General features: G+C 42.3%; 1 protein-coding gene across 1 annotated transcript; it reads right to left on the bottom strand.

The window, feature by feature from the left end:
* Positions 1–130: 130 nt before the first annotated feature.
* LOC106040269 (coagulation factor X-like) lies at positions 131–15,457 on the bottom strand. Its single transcript, XM_067002647.1, has 8 exons — positions 12,932–15,457; positions 10,543–10,703; positions 8,900–8,924; positions 8,655–8,768; positions 7,364–7,498; positions 6,069–6,718; positions 4,633–4,750; positions 131–3,633 (listed from the first exon to the last, which is right to left on the bottom strand). The coding sequence occupies exons 1-8, from the start codon at positions 13,014–13,016 to the stop codon at positions 3,056–3,058; spliced, it is 1,866 nt and encodes a 621-aa protein (XP_066858748.1). The 5' UTR covers positions 13,017–15,457; the 3' UTR covers positions 131–3,055.
* Positions 15,458–15,628: the final 171 nt, after the last annotated feature.

Raw genomic sequence — 15,628 nt, forward strand, 5'->3', positions numbered from 1 at the left:
GGGGCTGTCTATTAATTGCTCAAGACAGTGTACGCATGGAGTCCTGAGAAGACAGTGGATATCTGAAATTTCCCCCCAAAAAAGTGTACTTGACATGTGGAAAGGTTGATAATCATGAATTTTGTTTACCATTTTGCATTTCTTATTTGTTCAGTGATTTTTAATATGTCAGTGTATCTGTCTTTTGAGAGATACATATTGGAATTGATAACAGAAATACTGATCATCTTCCGCTTGAAGGATTCCATTTTTCATGAATGCATGATGCAAAGTTCAAGAGAAGACCAGAAGGCTGACTGCAAAAAAATCCAGCTGCCTCCAGTTAAAATGGTTGGTGTAAGTAAGACAACAATATTCTACTTGTATTGATCCTTTGTGCTAACAGCAAAGCCTTCAACAGTGACTGCTACTGGAGAGCAACTGACTGCAGCTGGAGGGCTTTTCTGTGAGGCACCAGAGCATAGGGTATGTGTACAGTAAGCCATACTTTGGAGTCAAGGGTGTTGAGACCGCTGGGGAGGACTGCCAGATTGCTGGACACTTCTCAGAGTGCTCAGCTCAGGACTCTGCCTGTGTGGAGCCTTGACTGCTGGTTTTGATGCTGCCGTGACTTCATTTAGTACAGTTGAAAGACGTTTACCTTTTTTTGTCCTGCTGTAATGTTTGGGTGGAACAAACATGTTGTTTGTAGCCTACTAAGGACTTTGCAAAAGGCTTATTTTATCAGTGGTAAGGAGAAGGCTCCTGTCTCTGCATTAGGTAGATAATGCTGCTATTTGTCCCTGATGCTGCAGAGCAAAACTGTGTACCTCTGCTCTGTACCATTGCCTCTGAAAGTCTTTTTGTCTGCTGAGCTTGCCTACAAGAAAAGGATGACTTCCTGCGTGGAGAACTGGCAGCTGTAATTTCAGTAAGAACGTTGCCTTTATTCCAGAGGAACGCAGCCTGTTGGCTTATGAAGACTAACGTGAATTCTGTGAGGTAGGGATCTTGGTGTGGCATGACATAAAAAGCACTTAGCATCCCCAGTGTCTGCTGGAACTGCTAGTGGAGAGAATGCAAGAATGTGGGTGCTTGCACTTGAAATATTTGACAGTGGGGGGCTGTGATGCTAAAGTAAAGCTGTATGTTAGGACATGAACGTTGAGCACAAACTGAAGAATGCCTGCGCTGAAGCCTGCTAAAGGAATTCCAGTTGTAAGATTACTTCATCTGCTCTTAGCAGTTATACTTGTATGACTCAGTAACTTATCTCAGGTGTGTGGTTTTTGGTTTTAGTATGGTAAGTGTTCCAAGTTTTTTTTTTTTTAAATTAAGAATTTATTGAATGATGGGATTCTTTACTGCCATATTGGCAGGTGCAAACTAAGTGAAAATAAGTGCAGTATGGATCTGTTCCTGTCCAAGTTTCATTTGGTCCTGGTGACCTATGGATTAGGATAGCTTTTTAGTTTGGTTTTTTTTTCAGACTTTTTTTTTTTTTTTTTAGTTCTGGTACTGCAGTCTGGTACTGCACTCGGGGTGGGGGGGGAGTTGTGGGCTGTTTTAGCTTAAGCATTTTCTTGAAGTACAGACCCTGGTGGTCTTGGGTTGCCTCAATATGCAGTTTCTTGTCATCAAAATTCATCACAATAGCGCTATATCATATATTCTGTAAGACAGACAAACAACAAGGGTTTGTTTCTTACAGAGTGGGAATAATGGACTTGTATAAAGCTGTGAACAAAGCTGAAGAAGAGACCTAGTAATGTACATCTTTTTTTTTAATTAGAACTTAATAGTGAATTGCAAGAAAGGTTCCCAAATCAAAATGTCTTTGGACATAGGTCACAAAGACCATCTGTTAATTGCAGCAGAGAAAAGTGATTCTGTGTTTAGCAGCGTAGGTACGCAAAGCAGGTAACTAGTTGGGGGATCTTACTCTGGCCCACGGGTATTTTGTTCCATCTGCATCTTTGTCATTGCGCACTTGTTTGAAGCATGTGGTGCTTCTAATGGTATGTGGAGAAATAGCCTATTAGAGGAATGGCTAGGTGCACATAGTTAAAATGTTCTATCATAAAAAGAAGTTGCTTATATGTGTGGGTTGTTTTTTTGATTTCTTTTTCTCTCCCCAGTCAAGCATGTTCATATTCTTCGTGTTTGAAGGGCTGGTTTTCAATGCATACTGTGAGAGCTAAATAACATCACTGCGTAGGGGGTGAGGGAGTCTTTAGAGTAAAGATTTTTTTTTTTCCCCTTAGAAAAAAGGTATGAAAATGGACAGCTCTGTTTGTCTGCTGCTCCTGCAGCTCTGTGTTCTGTGGTTCCACTTCTGTAGTACTCTGCCCAGAGCTGGATGGGTGAGGCACACACCCCATCTGCACACCTTTCCTCACCAGCTGCAGCAGTTCCTTCTTCCTCTCACCCCATTAAAGTAACAATTTTCTTTCAGAACTCTACCATGTAATTCTTCTGTTTGTTTAGCTGCAGCCAGTTGAGCTCTCTCTCCTAGAGTTTATCCAGTGCACTTTGTAATACAAGATTCTATTCAAACGTTTTTGTATCAGAAAGCATTTGTATTTTAGTAAAATGAATTGTATTTGAAGTAACAGTTGCACACATGATGAAACTTCATAGAGCCTGAACTACTGTATCCAGCATGGTGTTTGATAACCATAGAACAAACACTACTAGAAAAGCACGTCATTTTTAAAGTGACTAATTCACGTACAGGAACCGTAGCTTGCTTTTGTGATGTGAATGTATTCTTGAGAAGCAGAAAGTTTATCTTTCTCTAAAAACCAAACACAACCGGGTAACAACAACAAAAGTACACCCAAACAAACCCAAACCTTCCTAAGAGGAACTTTACATAGACAAAAAGTTGCAGTTGTCTCCTTTGTACTTAAAGGATCAATTCTTTATTATACATAAGTATTTTGCTTAGTAATACTTGAGTCTCTGTTTACCATAGTTTGTTAAATTGTTCATTCTTAATTGTTCATTAAGGACAGGAACTGAATCGTGTCTCAGACTCAAACACTGTAATAAAAATCACTTTTTAAAGATGCTATTAAGAAAAGTTAATGGAAAACTTTTCTGAATCTGCTACACTGTCAACAGTCTCTTTAATCCATGTAATGTAATTGGCTACTCTTGTATACACACCGTACTTTCCTTTTTCAGCACAGCCCTCACCCCAGCTTACAATGCCTAAAAGAAACCAAGTGTTGTGGTAAGGTACTGCAAAAGGGCCGCCACTATCGCCCTTGCAGGCATCTGCAGCTTCAGTGGCGTAGCCTGCGCAGAACATGTTATCGGTAATGATTCTGTCCGTCGCCTGCTGACACGTGTCCATGTTTACAATGGGCAGCCTGACTTTCATGAGGAAGCGCAGAGTTGAACCCCTGACATGAGTGGCACCCCATCCGCTTACCATCCCCACTGTGCCTTCCTCAGACAGCAGAGCTGCCAGGTTAGGGCTAGGAAGGCAGATGGGAAGTACATACTCATTAAAAACGACGTCACTGCTTAAGTACAGCAAGGCTATGTCACCGTTGTAGTTATTTGAATCGTAATGTGGGTGTGTCCAGCTCTGTTCCACGCCAATCTTCTGTTCATTCAGTTCTCTGCGATACTTGTCAAAATCACCTGTGGTCACAAAAAGGTAAAATGTGAACTGTAAATGGCCTGTACTGTATCCTCAGGGGCTAAAAGGAAGTTCAGTGGATTAATGCTTTGACCTTTAGTCCTAAGAAGACACAGATGAAAACAAGAGCAAGCTCTGTAAAATAACCTTTTATATTGCAGATGTGATTTCCCCCAAATCAAACTTACCAGTTTGCTCTTTAGGGGCAAAACAGAGTTGTTGATAAATGTGTAGATAAATACTGTAGATAAATGTGTAGATAATGTTGATAAATGTGTGTAGATAAATAACCATTTACAGAGAACAGGGATTCCTGTGTAGGGATTTTACCATAAATCCTGTCAGTGCCTTTTAGTAGGAACTGTATTTTGAACAGTTTGTCTAGCCTTGCAGTAGGCCTCAGGAATATGACAAACATTAAGATGCAGTCATGGATAAAGCTGAAGAATTGTTTCTTACCAGTTATCAGTGTTGTATTCTGTTTGCTCTTGTTGCACATTTCTTTTCCAGCGGTTTCAAGCACAAGACTATTTATGGCAGCACGCCTACTGCAAGGGCGTCTAACTCCTGCTATTGTAACCTGTGCTGTAGTACATTACCAGGGTACAGGTGCTTTCTGCTCTGAGAGGCAGTTCTTGGCAATAAAAAGTGGGCCTCTCGATAAGAAATTAATCTTAAAGCTGACATGAGAGTAGACCATCAGGCATCCTCCTTCCTTCTGAGAGGTGCCATGGCTAGGGCACCAAACACAATGAGTTTGCAGAAATGGGAGACAGAAAAATATAAATTTCTGCCATACAGTGTCAAATTCTCGTGAAAACAAGGGACTAGCTGTATACCTTTACACTTAATTGTTGCCAGGGAGGAGGCAGAGTAAATCCAAGTCTGCTTGGATGGGGCTGGTTGTTTCTCAACCAAACCTTGCTTATGTACAATGCAAAATATATTTTAAGAGATTAGCTCTAGGTTTATCGAACATAGAGCGCAAGAACAGTACTTACCCACAGTAACATGGTGTGGCCTAACGAGATCGAGGCAGTGAGCAGCTGTGACCACCCAGCGGCTGTTGATTAAGCTCCCTCCACAAAAACCATTTCCTCCGCTATTTCGGATCAAAACCTGTATGGAAGAAGAGGAGCAAAGTGTTATTAATCGGTGCAGCTACAGTGCATCTAGCAAAGATGATGACGCTAAGACTAATGAATCAAAAAGCTGTGAAGAGCAGAAGCTGACGATGACCTGATCGGTACTCTGCAGTTCCAGAGAAGTGAATCATCAGATGGTAGAAAAAGCAGCAACAGTCTGGTCTAGTACCTTGGTCTAGTGCCTAGAGTAACGTCATGTTTTACATATGCCATATTGACTTAATTCTGGGTGCTTGTAATGTTCTGTTTTGGAGATAAATAGCAAGCATGAAAAGTGTTTGAAAGATTCTTCTTAAGAAGGGGAAAAAAATCTACTCCCCCTAATTGAGATAATGTAAATTTAAAACTTCCGTAGTGGTAACACTTTGTATTTGAAGAAGAAACTATACTTCAGCAAGCATTCAGCCCATATTCCCCTCTTGCACCCCAAAATCGGGGCTCATTTGCTTAAGTGGCAAGGGGTAGCTTTCTTATTAGAAGTGTGTAAGATGGTGGAAACCAACACAGTTGGTAGTGATGCTTCAGCTTGCAAGAGTCCAAAATGAGTGCACTGTCCTTACACGTTGAGCTTATTATTGGTCCACCTGTAAAACACCTCCGGATGTATGGAAAGGGAAAAATGTCAAATTAAAGCAGTAAAACTGACTGACAGAACTCTGAGGGTTTTTTTACATCAGTATGTTACCCTTCTAAGCAGAAGCCCAGAAATAAAAAAGTATACTGACGGAATGGAGACAATATAAATAAGCAAAAATTAGTAACAATGAAGGACACGAAAAAAGCAGAATAATGGAAATAAGGGAAACACTTCAGCCAAGTTCCCCGATTTGCCACATGCCACTTGCCTTCAGTTTGGAGCCCTCAGTTTTACCTTCTTACCTGTAACAAGTATGAAAAGCTCAGTGCACGAGTCTCACCTGGTGACAGAAAACTTTTGTGACCATACCATCAGCCATTCCAAAAGGAGTCAAGCATCAAGAGCCTCAGAAACAAAGAATCTGATTAACAGAGCAAGAAAAGATCTGATTTATTTAGTTAAGAGAGAGTGTACTAAACTCTGAACACAGAAGTGCAGAAGACAGTGCTGGGGACAAGGGAGAATGATGAAGATGACAACTAAAATGTATACACTCAAAAAGAACTGCAGAAGTTTGAGAAGTATGTTACCTCTATAGGTAATATACTTTTCTGTAAAAAAAAAAAACACACACATGCTTATAATGATTGGTGAAACCTGCAACAGATGGTCCCCACGATAAAGAAAGCAAGCATTCTGTTTTGGTATTTATTACCTGCCAGGGGCAATGTCCGCGATGACACAACGTTCCTCCGGTTATCCTGGAGCTGTCGTGCTCTGAGGTAGAGCTGATGTTTGGCTGGTTGTGCTGAGCCATGCCTGAAGCGTTTGTGGCATCACTGCTCTCATTAAGCCCATCGCACATGGTTTGAATTGCCCCAGTTTCGTTTTGGCACATGCTCTGCCCTGTTTGGTTCTGCCCAGAAGCATTTTCCACTGTTTCTTCCTGCCTGGCAGCAGCTGCTGCGGTCTCGTTGTGCTGTGCAGGGCCCTGGGGCGGCTCACTCCACCGCAGCCCAGGCCTGGCTGTCCCCTCCGTGGCTGCGTGCTCAGGGGTAGCCCCCTCCTGCCCCAGCTGCTTCTGGGTGCCAGAGTCCACCGGCGTCTCGGTGCAGCTGGAAGCATCTACTCCCACCTCCTTTGGTCCAGCAGCATCCTCCACGATTGTGCTTTGCTCAGAATCATCCTCTAATGTTTCATTTTCCCTGACAGTGCTTAGCTCCATCTCAGAGGGCTTGACTGTTCCTGCCATGCTCTCATTCCACGTGGCCACATCGTTCCTCAGCTCCCTTGGGATCCTTGTTTGCCCCAGAGGCTCCTCTCGCACGGCACGCCTGGCTTTAATCAGGCCACACGGAAAGGGTCCTGGAGGGAGCAAAAAAAAGCTTTGAGCTTAGGCTGCTTGGTGTGGTGTCACACAAAAGCAGTACTTTTCCTGTCAAAAAAATCAAACTGACTGTAAGAGCCCAGAAACGACCCGGATGCCTTGATGTCAAGCGCCTGCCCCCCAATCACCCAATCAAGGTGCATCAAGTTAATTAGTGAAAATCCCAGCACATGGCTAGGCCTCTTCTGAGCCACCGGCATCAGCCCTGGCTGGTATCACAGCACCGCCTGCCAAGCGCTCGCTTCAGGACAGAAGGGGACACCCACAGCGCCCGATGCGACATGACGCGTTGGTGCCCTAACACGGACTTGGGCAGAGCCCGCGCTGTGGTCGGGTCCCTTCTCCTCAGGAAGCTGAAGGGTGGCGTCGGCACGCAGGGAAATGGCTCTGAGGCTACGCTGCCGTCCAGACCGTGCTGCCCCTGGGCCCCTGCTTGCTCAGGGGGGCACTGCGTTAGAGAAAAACCTAAGGTGCACCTTAATACTAAAGGCAAATAAATGACTTTTTCTATGCGTTAAAGCAGCTACACAGTGTGTAGCTCTTCTACAGCTAGTGAAAAGAAAAAAAGACAGCGCCTGCCAATCTGCGCCTTACCTAACGCAACTGAGCTGATCACACCTCACCTGCTTGCACGCACCTCTTCCCGTCCTCGTGCAGGGTGTAGTCCTTTGTGCAGGAGCATTCCACATGAAAGGAGCGACTGCTGTCCCTGCAGTACTGCCAGCACCCACCGTTCTTATACCAGCACTCGAACTTTTCTGTGAAGGAGACAGGCAGCTGCTGGGTTAGTGCTGCCAACAGAGCCTGAGCAGCTTGTCGCTGCTAGCACTGGGGAAGAACTGTGTCAGAATGTAGGGAAAAAACTGCTGAAAACTGGAACGGAAACAGCAGGAACTACTCACAGGCCCAGAAAAAAAACACCCTGATCTGTGTAGTAAAACAAGCACGTCGACATGTGTCTACTTTAGTTCTCCTGTTTGTACCATTTTATTATTTATTTGCCTGCTTTGTTCCGAGGCCACAGCTGAGCTCTAGGCCTTTCTGCCTGTAAAGCAGGAGCAATAACATGCCTGGAAGACCCCACGCTTCTACATGCATCCACTTTTGATCCTTCTTCAAACCTTTCCTACTATATTATAGCAGATTTAAAGAGCTGAGTATTTTGGTGGGAAGCCAAGTCTTGGGGAAAACTTATTTATGACTTGTAGTTTCCACTTCCGTGATTTCATGCTTCAGTCATTTGCAGACTGGACATAGTATTTCAGAGGACCAAGGATCTGGTAAGAGACACGCGACTTTTCTATTTCATCCCTCATCATTCTCACATTACAACATAAATACAGAATTTATTTTCTTTTTCTTGTTGTTGTTCTTTACAACAAGCTTTGGCTAATTTGTCTGATGGATTTACTCAATAAAATTAAAAAGAGAACAGGGCTTCACCATGAAATACAGGGCCTCACCATGAAAGATCGCCAGTGCAAGCTTCTATGGAGTTGCTGAATTTGTTATCACTCTAAAGTGATAAAAATAACTAATTCCCTGCCCTTTCTTGGGGGAAGATGGGAGATGGACATGTGCTTTCCTCTAGGCTTGCAAAGATCAGCAAGAGCCCAGAACTGCAGCTGCTGTGTGACACAGGCGGTGCCACCCTCCTCTGCACAACACGGCTAGAACCAGCTACAGACACTGTCGTGACTCCCTATGGTGTTGCCCCAGTGCCATGTCCAAAACCACCATTCTAATGTGTTAATCTTAAACAGCAGCCCAGATGTGTATGGGACACATGAAGTCAACACTGATAACCTCAGTGAAAAAGCTTGTGTAAAGGCTCAGCTCAAGTGTCCAAGGAGCAAATTCCAGCCTTAACCCTTCCTTCACAAAGAATGTCAAAGTGTGTTTTCCTGTACTCACCTTCTTCACAGGTGTCTCCTCCAAATTTTGGGGGGCAGATGCAAAAGTAATTGTAGTGTCTTACTTTGCAGACTCCACCATTTTTACAGGGATTTGTACTACATGGATTTAAACCTAAGAAGAATAAACAAGCCATAGCGTAATTCCAGGAATTAAGAGAAGTCTGTTTTTTAACTTCCACATAATTCTTTGTATCGAGAAGGAACACAATAAATAGATTTTTTTAAAATTCCTTTTATACCTACCTTTGTAATTGAACCAAAACTCCATCTGCAAGAAAAAATCACAAATAATAATAAAAATAAATAAATAAAAACCAGTCATTAAATGGCCATACTGGCTACTTGTCATTTAGAAAACCGTCTATCTAGGGCGCATTATAAGATTTTGATTAGAACAACGAAATATATTCTTGAAGCAGATCTCTTGATCAACCCCATGCAGCTCTCTTCAGATCAGCCACAGAATGCATAAACTGGATTGTACTGGGATGAAAATCAAACAAAGCTTAGACCCATAAATCCTCCAGCCAGTGAAAGGTCTGTGGCACCATCCTAGTAGTTTGAAACGTACCCCCTGCACCTTCTACCCAAAATGTGCCCATGCAAGACCCTCAGCATCAACTGCTTCACTCTTAAGAGCCATTTCTACTGCATAGTACTACCTGCTAAGTAGATGCCACCTAGGTAACTCAGGGTAGAGAGAAATCAGGCACCTCTAATTAAAACTGCAGTTCCAACTCCTGCTTCAGCAGAAAGGTCCCCAGCAGAAGGCCTGGAGCCCCACCTCCCAGCTGGGTGCTAGGAGGCCATGAGACCAAGGTGCTCCTCCCATGTATTTGGAGGGATCTGATGATCATGATCAAGCAGGTGCCCTCTGAAAATGCCAGAATCGTGTTCGTGGACTGAGGCTCTGACTAAAGCAAGTTTTGTATACTTTAAAGGAATTGTGTTAACATTTATCTAACAACCTGATAATTACAGCACTTGCTTAGAAAGCAAGATCTCACAGACTGCCCTGATTGACTGTCCTGACTACGAAGCTGCAGAATCCATAAGGATCAACCTGCCAGAGTCAGGCCACAGGCTGCAGCAGCTTCGCAAGGATTGCTGCTGGTGCCTGTCAGAGCTAGCAGGTTTCCCAAGGTGGGTCCCAAGTGAACGTCTCTGCCTGCTTGCAGCTCTAAGCTTGCCGGGATCTGGCAAGGGCCAGAATTCCAGTCTGAAGCAGCAGCTTTTCCAGCTCTTCAGTGCACGGATCTTCCAAGGCCCTTGTCAGAGGCACCTGCCCAGAAAGGGTAGGTGAAAAAGAAAGGGTGCCCCTGCGCACCCTATACCCAGAAAGCAGCCCAGGCTCCTTGCAGTGTTCTGGACAGTCCTGTAGGCTGGATGCCTGAAGCTAAGTGCTGCAATGTGTGAACAACTTTAAGCAAAGAGCTGCTGAGAAAGCCCCTCTGTTCAGCAGTGCAGACATCGGTTAAATGTGCTGGTTAACTGGGGACAGTAAGAGTGAAGCAATTAATGCCATTTTAACTTTTGCAAGACACAAAAATTACCTTTTTCTGAACAAGATTAAGGCAAATGGACCATGTAGTCCCAGAGTAAACCAGTGTTACGTTGTAACGAGAATATCCACACTGCAAGTTCATCAGGAATATCTACTCCACTACCCATACACCTTCCAACTGAGCCCAACTTGCCTCCACACATTTTCTGCATTGTGGTTTTATAGCTGATTAGATAGTGGGAACTTTGAGTAATACACAAAAATAAAAAGGATAGAATATTTTTTCCTATTGGTAAGTCATTTGCAGTTAGAGTACATGGTTTATCTTTTGGTGGAGTCTTGCTGAGGGCAATTCCTTGTATCTCACCATTAATTTCCTCACCGTTTTTTCCTGTGAATGGAAGATCTCCTTAGCCTCCTCAAATGAACACTTTTCCTCATTGCATTCTCTCTCCAAGTTCCCTGGACGAATCTCTTCCAGAAAATAGTTAGCACGCTTCTGGACTTTCAGCACCTGATGTGCTTTGTCTCTTGTCATGAACACTAGAAAAACAAAATCAAACAGTTAATGACAATGGAAGACCACAAACCTGCATCATTACAGTAATAGCCATGCATGCTTTCAGTTAGACAAACAAAATAAAGTATAGGAAAAAAAAAAAGCAAACTATGTAAGCAGCACAACTGAAAATAAAATTAGCCTGTGTCCTAATCAAAGGCAATAGTAGTTTAAGCTTTATTTTAATGGATTTAAATGATCCAGCTCATTTAATAGAACCAGATCCATGACTTTGAGTTTTTTTGCCTTTTTTTTTTTTAAACTGTGCCAATCACAGGCATTGTAACTGAAGATTTACTAAGTGAAATAATACTAGATATTCTTAGCTTGCTTTCTCCTGTGGAAAGGGCTTAAAAACATTATATAAGACTATCCCTAAAATCTCTTGCTATATTAAAGATTTGATCACCCTCATAAGGAAAAAAAAGCCTACAAAACACAAACAAACCACAAAACCTATTATTGTGTTTCAACTTAGGTAATTTGCAAGTCTGTGGCAGTCACACTGTGGCTGTCAGCATGCCCTGTCACAGCACCAGCAGCACTGGCTGTGTCTCAGGAAGAGACGCAATTGCAGAGCAGCTTCCATTAATTCAGAAACTTCACACCTCTGTGCCGCTTGTTGGAGGAATTCAGACACCTTGCCCCAGCCTGGGCAATGACATTTAGAAGCAAGAACCTGCTGGTTCATTACTGAGACTTGTAGACTAGCACAGGAATATTTTTTCCCCACAAGACTCCTGAGTATTGCAGCTTCTTTGGAGCTGGTTGTATTTTTCTGCTAACTCTTTCCTGATTCACAGTGATTACTAGTTGCCTGGCTGCGTGTGCACGTGGAAATAAAGCTGAAAGCAGAAATTTGATTTCTATTCAATGTCACCTTTTTTAGATGTTCAGTAATGGAGACTTTCCAGGTAGCTACTGTGGACACAATAATACAGATGCCACTCCTTCATTATAATAAATACATAAAGTGTCAGTTGTGTACTTATATTCAGTTCATTTCCACTTCACTGCACAAAGCTATCTGCTGCAATGGCTCAACAGCTATTAGTGCCAACAAATGAAGCAGAGTGGCCAGAAGAGGGAATACCGCAGTAAGGTCCTCCCCATCTATCTCCTGCTGATGCTACCAAGCCTTTGCTATTGCATCTCGAGCTGAAGCACAGTGACCCCAGGATTGTCCAGCCAGGATGCTCTGAAGGAAAGTGAGGGCTCGTGCAGCCCTTGTGGATGTACTGATACCAGGTGCCATCTCAAATACCTCCAGACAGTTACATGTGGTGACTGAATTGAGCCCTGAGTCACTACTTAGAGTACAAGGAGATTTTTGTCTTTCTGTAAGATGTCCAGAAGTGGGGATCTATATTTAAAACCCATCCATATGTGATAAAACGTGAAAAAATGATGGTAAGAAGTGTTTTAAGAAGTAAGTTCATTCTCTGACAACGAGCCCACTTTTGCAGATGGACCATAAGTTCCCACATTTCTTTGCAGTTGCAGGATCAGTATTTACAGCAATGACTGAAACTCTAGAATAATATCAAATTGCTTCATTTCTAGGCGTCTAGAAACCGGCCACAATAACTCTTAGCTGAGAAAAGCTTTGGACAGATCCTGATGTCCAGTAAAGGCAAAGTTGTCTTTCACCTGGATTAGTGAAATTACCTTTTATCACCCTTTGAGTTCTGCAGTAATCTTTAAAGGATCTACCAGTTTTAAGTACCATCACATAGAGGATATGCCTGCTGTAAAGCCCTCTGACTTGCAGATACCACTTCTACTACTGGTATCTTCTTCTGCTCCTCCTCCCTCTGCAAGGATGGCCATAATGACCTGTGAGATCCTGCACATTCTCACACGTGCTCTAAAGCTCTCTGAAACCATTTCCAAATCTTGTATAACTGTAGTAAAATCAACATTCGTCCAAGAACACATGTTGAAAATGCCTAATTTTAGCTTCCCAAATTTAAAAACATCGCCATGCAAATAATAATTCAGATTTTGGTTCCAATGTCACAAAAGGATACAGGAAAAACAGGATAGTGGTCTAAGAAGGAAGTTGTGAAAGGCTGATTTCTCTCAGAAATACACACAAGTACTCATTTTTCTCTGATGTATTTCAAGAAGTGTTTCTTGAACCTCTAGGACCTTGTGCTGAGATTCTCACAAGAAAACAATTAGGTTAAAAATGTAAATCGGAAGCACCTACCTGAATACGGACAGCTGCTGTTGACAGAGCACATTAATAGGAGAAACATCACAAGCGAGGAACTGCTCTCCATTCTACTGAGCATTCGGAAAACTCTGACTTTCCTTCAGAGGGGAAAGGTGAATGAAATTGGTATATGGTCACAAAACCAGCAAGGGTGAATTAGACTGCAAACAAGACAAAGACAAAATGAAGTGCAAGCAAGGGGGTAAAAGAAGGAAAAAAGAGGGGAGAAAGAAAGCAAATTCTACTGAGCTCATTGCGATGGGATTTCCATTGTTCTCTAACACTGATGTTGCACACTCTAACAGGAATCCCAACAGTGTGCAAGGCAAAATGCACAGATTGACCTAGCCCAGGAAGTGGCACAGGGTCTGATCCAAAGCCCACAGAAGAAATAAAAAAGCTGCGATGAACACGGCAGGCTTGGATCAGGCCCAGACTGAGCAGAAGCCAGTTCCAGCGACAGCCCTGTTCAGCCTGCGAAGGATCCCAGGCTGAGGTCTGAGCCGCACGCTTCAGCCAGCAGCTTCTAACGGCAGCGGCTGTTGTGCAGTTCCTGATGGTCCTGTCAAGTAAGATCACAGCTGCAAACTCCAATTAGGAAACCATTTACCACATACCTGGCAGTAAAAATTACGTGAGAGAAGTTTGCATTTCTTCACATTACCTTCACAGGCTGAATAATTTATGGGGGCTTGACAGCACATACCTCTTTGGTATCTGTGTCATCTTCCAAAAAACAGGCTCAGAATGCATTCGCTTTTACATAGAAGCATGCATTTATACTCACTTTCTTTCTTTTCTTTTTTATTTTTAGGGGAAGGCAGAAGAGATATTTGGATGCACACCAGGAACAGCCATGAGGTCAAGAGGTTGATCATTAACCAGTCACAAATATTGACAGAGCAGAGACAACCTTCTGGCTTCTCTGAAACTGACTTGCAATCCAAAATAAAAAGAAAATTGTGTTTCTACACACATACACCTGTGTTTGAACTAAAAAGTCATTAAAAACATCCTCCAACAATAAAAGCCATTTCTTTGTAACAACGCTCTTCAGGAGAATTTGTTTCTTTTTATAGAAGATTTCTGACACTCCATCTTCTTTCAGTAGGTAGGATCAATTGATCTGGGAAATACATAAGCTGCTCTTTGAAATACGTAAACCTGTGAGTGTGTAGGAGGATTCGTAGCAGTCACCTGCAGGAAGGCAAATACTGCCTGGTAACAATCACAGCTATTCACTGACATCATGATTTCTGCCTTTAATTAAACCCATGCTTTACTAGCTTTGAACACAGTACCGTTTTTCCTTGTAATTCAATGTCTAGCAATATCAGGCTTTTCAGAAGCTTGTATTCTTGGTACAGGCCTCGTCTGGAAGGCTGCTGCTCAAAGAAGTGTAGTTCTTTGACATGTTGATCCTTAAGTCCAATACCAATTAAAAAATGGGAGGTGAAAAAAGGACAAAGAGAGACAGAGACAGGCTGAATGTACTCTTCAGTTGCAGCTTACCTCCAACATGAAGCCCTTGGCCTGTCTGTTGCTTCTTTTATTCATGAATCAACTGCAGCAATTGCTAAGGAAGTATGTGAGCAGCTTGTAAGTCAGTAAGACTAAGTCTACAAGCTTAAGAGATATTACACTTCTTTGCTGACAGCATATTAAATTTCTTACAAATTCTAATACAATTTTGTCGCAACTGAGTCGTTTTTTCATTTAACAATCTCATCACAAGAGCAGACTGACATTCTTCGCTGATCCAAACAGGGGTCCAAATATTGACTGAGATGTTGGAAACCTGTATCACTACAGCAGAGTTGGTTTCACCTTGTATCTACAAGATTAATTATATTTAGCAGGCTTATATGCCAAGATTAAAATCAGGTATAAATTGTGTTTGTATTAAACTTCATTTTGACTATTGCAACTTCCTATGAACTTATTGGTGCTATGTATCTTTGTTACTGGTATACACACATGTATAGATATAGATGCAAACACATACATACACACTAAAATCTATCAGTAAGTATTAGGAATGCTAATTTAGCCTGCAGCTGATTGTGTTTAATAGAATAGGAATGAACAAAAGAGTTTGCCTAGCTTGCTGATTAGATGAGATTTACAGACATTAGGATAAATAGAGCATGCAAGAGTTTGGAATTAAACCTCCTTTTTGAGTAACAGCAGAGTTCCCACTTCTAAGGACTTGTAAGGAAGTCTGGTGGAGTAAAATCAGGCACTGGATTTGCAAGGAATAGCAAATATGGAGATCTACTGACCTGCTGAGTCGCTTAACGTTTGAGCACTGGATTAAGACAAGAATGAGTGGAGGCAGTGAGGAAGTTATTAACACTGCATTTTGTTGAAAGAAAAAATATACAAATACAGAGCAAACCACAACAGTTATTGCGGATATGTTAGAGTAAAGCTGAAATGACAGAACTGTTGAATCAACTTAGAATCACTAAGTTGATTTTTTAAACATTTTTTCCTAAATAGATCTCTGTTTCTCCCCCTCAGCCCAACCAATTCAGTCATTTTTCACTTAAAAGATTTGTTGGACCACAGACTATCTTACTTTCTACAATGCTGTACAGCCTCTCAGCATAACAGGGTACTACTATCTCTATAAGGCCTAAGCAGGACCATGCTACAAATAAACAACATAACCTGGAGAAAGTACCAAGG

This window comes from Anser cygnoides, chromosome 9 (genome assembly GCF_040182565.1).
Source record: "Anser cygnoides isolate HZ-2024a breed goose chromosome 9, Taihu_goose_T2T_genome, whole genome shotgun sequence".
Lineage (NCBI taxonomy): Eukaryota > Metazoa > Chordata > Aves > Anseriformes > Anatidae > Anser > Anser cygnoides.

Bases quoted from the DNA above. Each gene is read 5' to 3' on its own strand.
- LOC106040269 (XM_067002647.1), bottom strand. From the start codon at position 13,016: ATGCTCAGTAGAATGGAGAGCAGTTCCTCGCTTGTGATGTTTCTCCTA. The intron at 8,769-8,899 runs GTAGGTATAAAA...TATTCTTCTTAG, and splicing joins GTTTTGGTTCAATTACAAAG to GTTTAAATCCATGTAGTACA. The intron at 6,719-7,363 runs GTGAGGTGTGAT...TGCTCCCTCCAG, and splicing joins GAAGAGGTGCGTGCAAGCAG to GACCCTTTCCGTGTGGCCTG.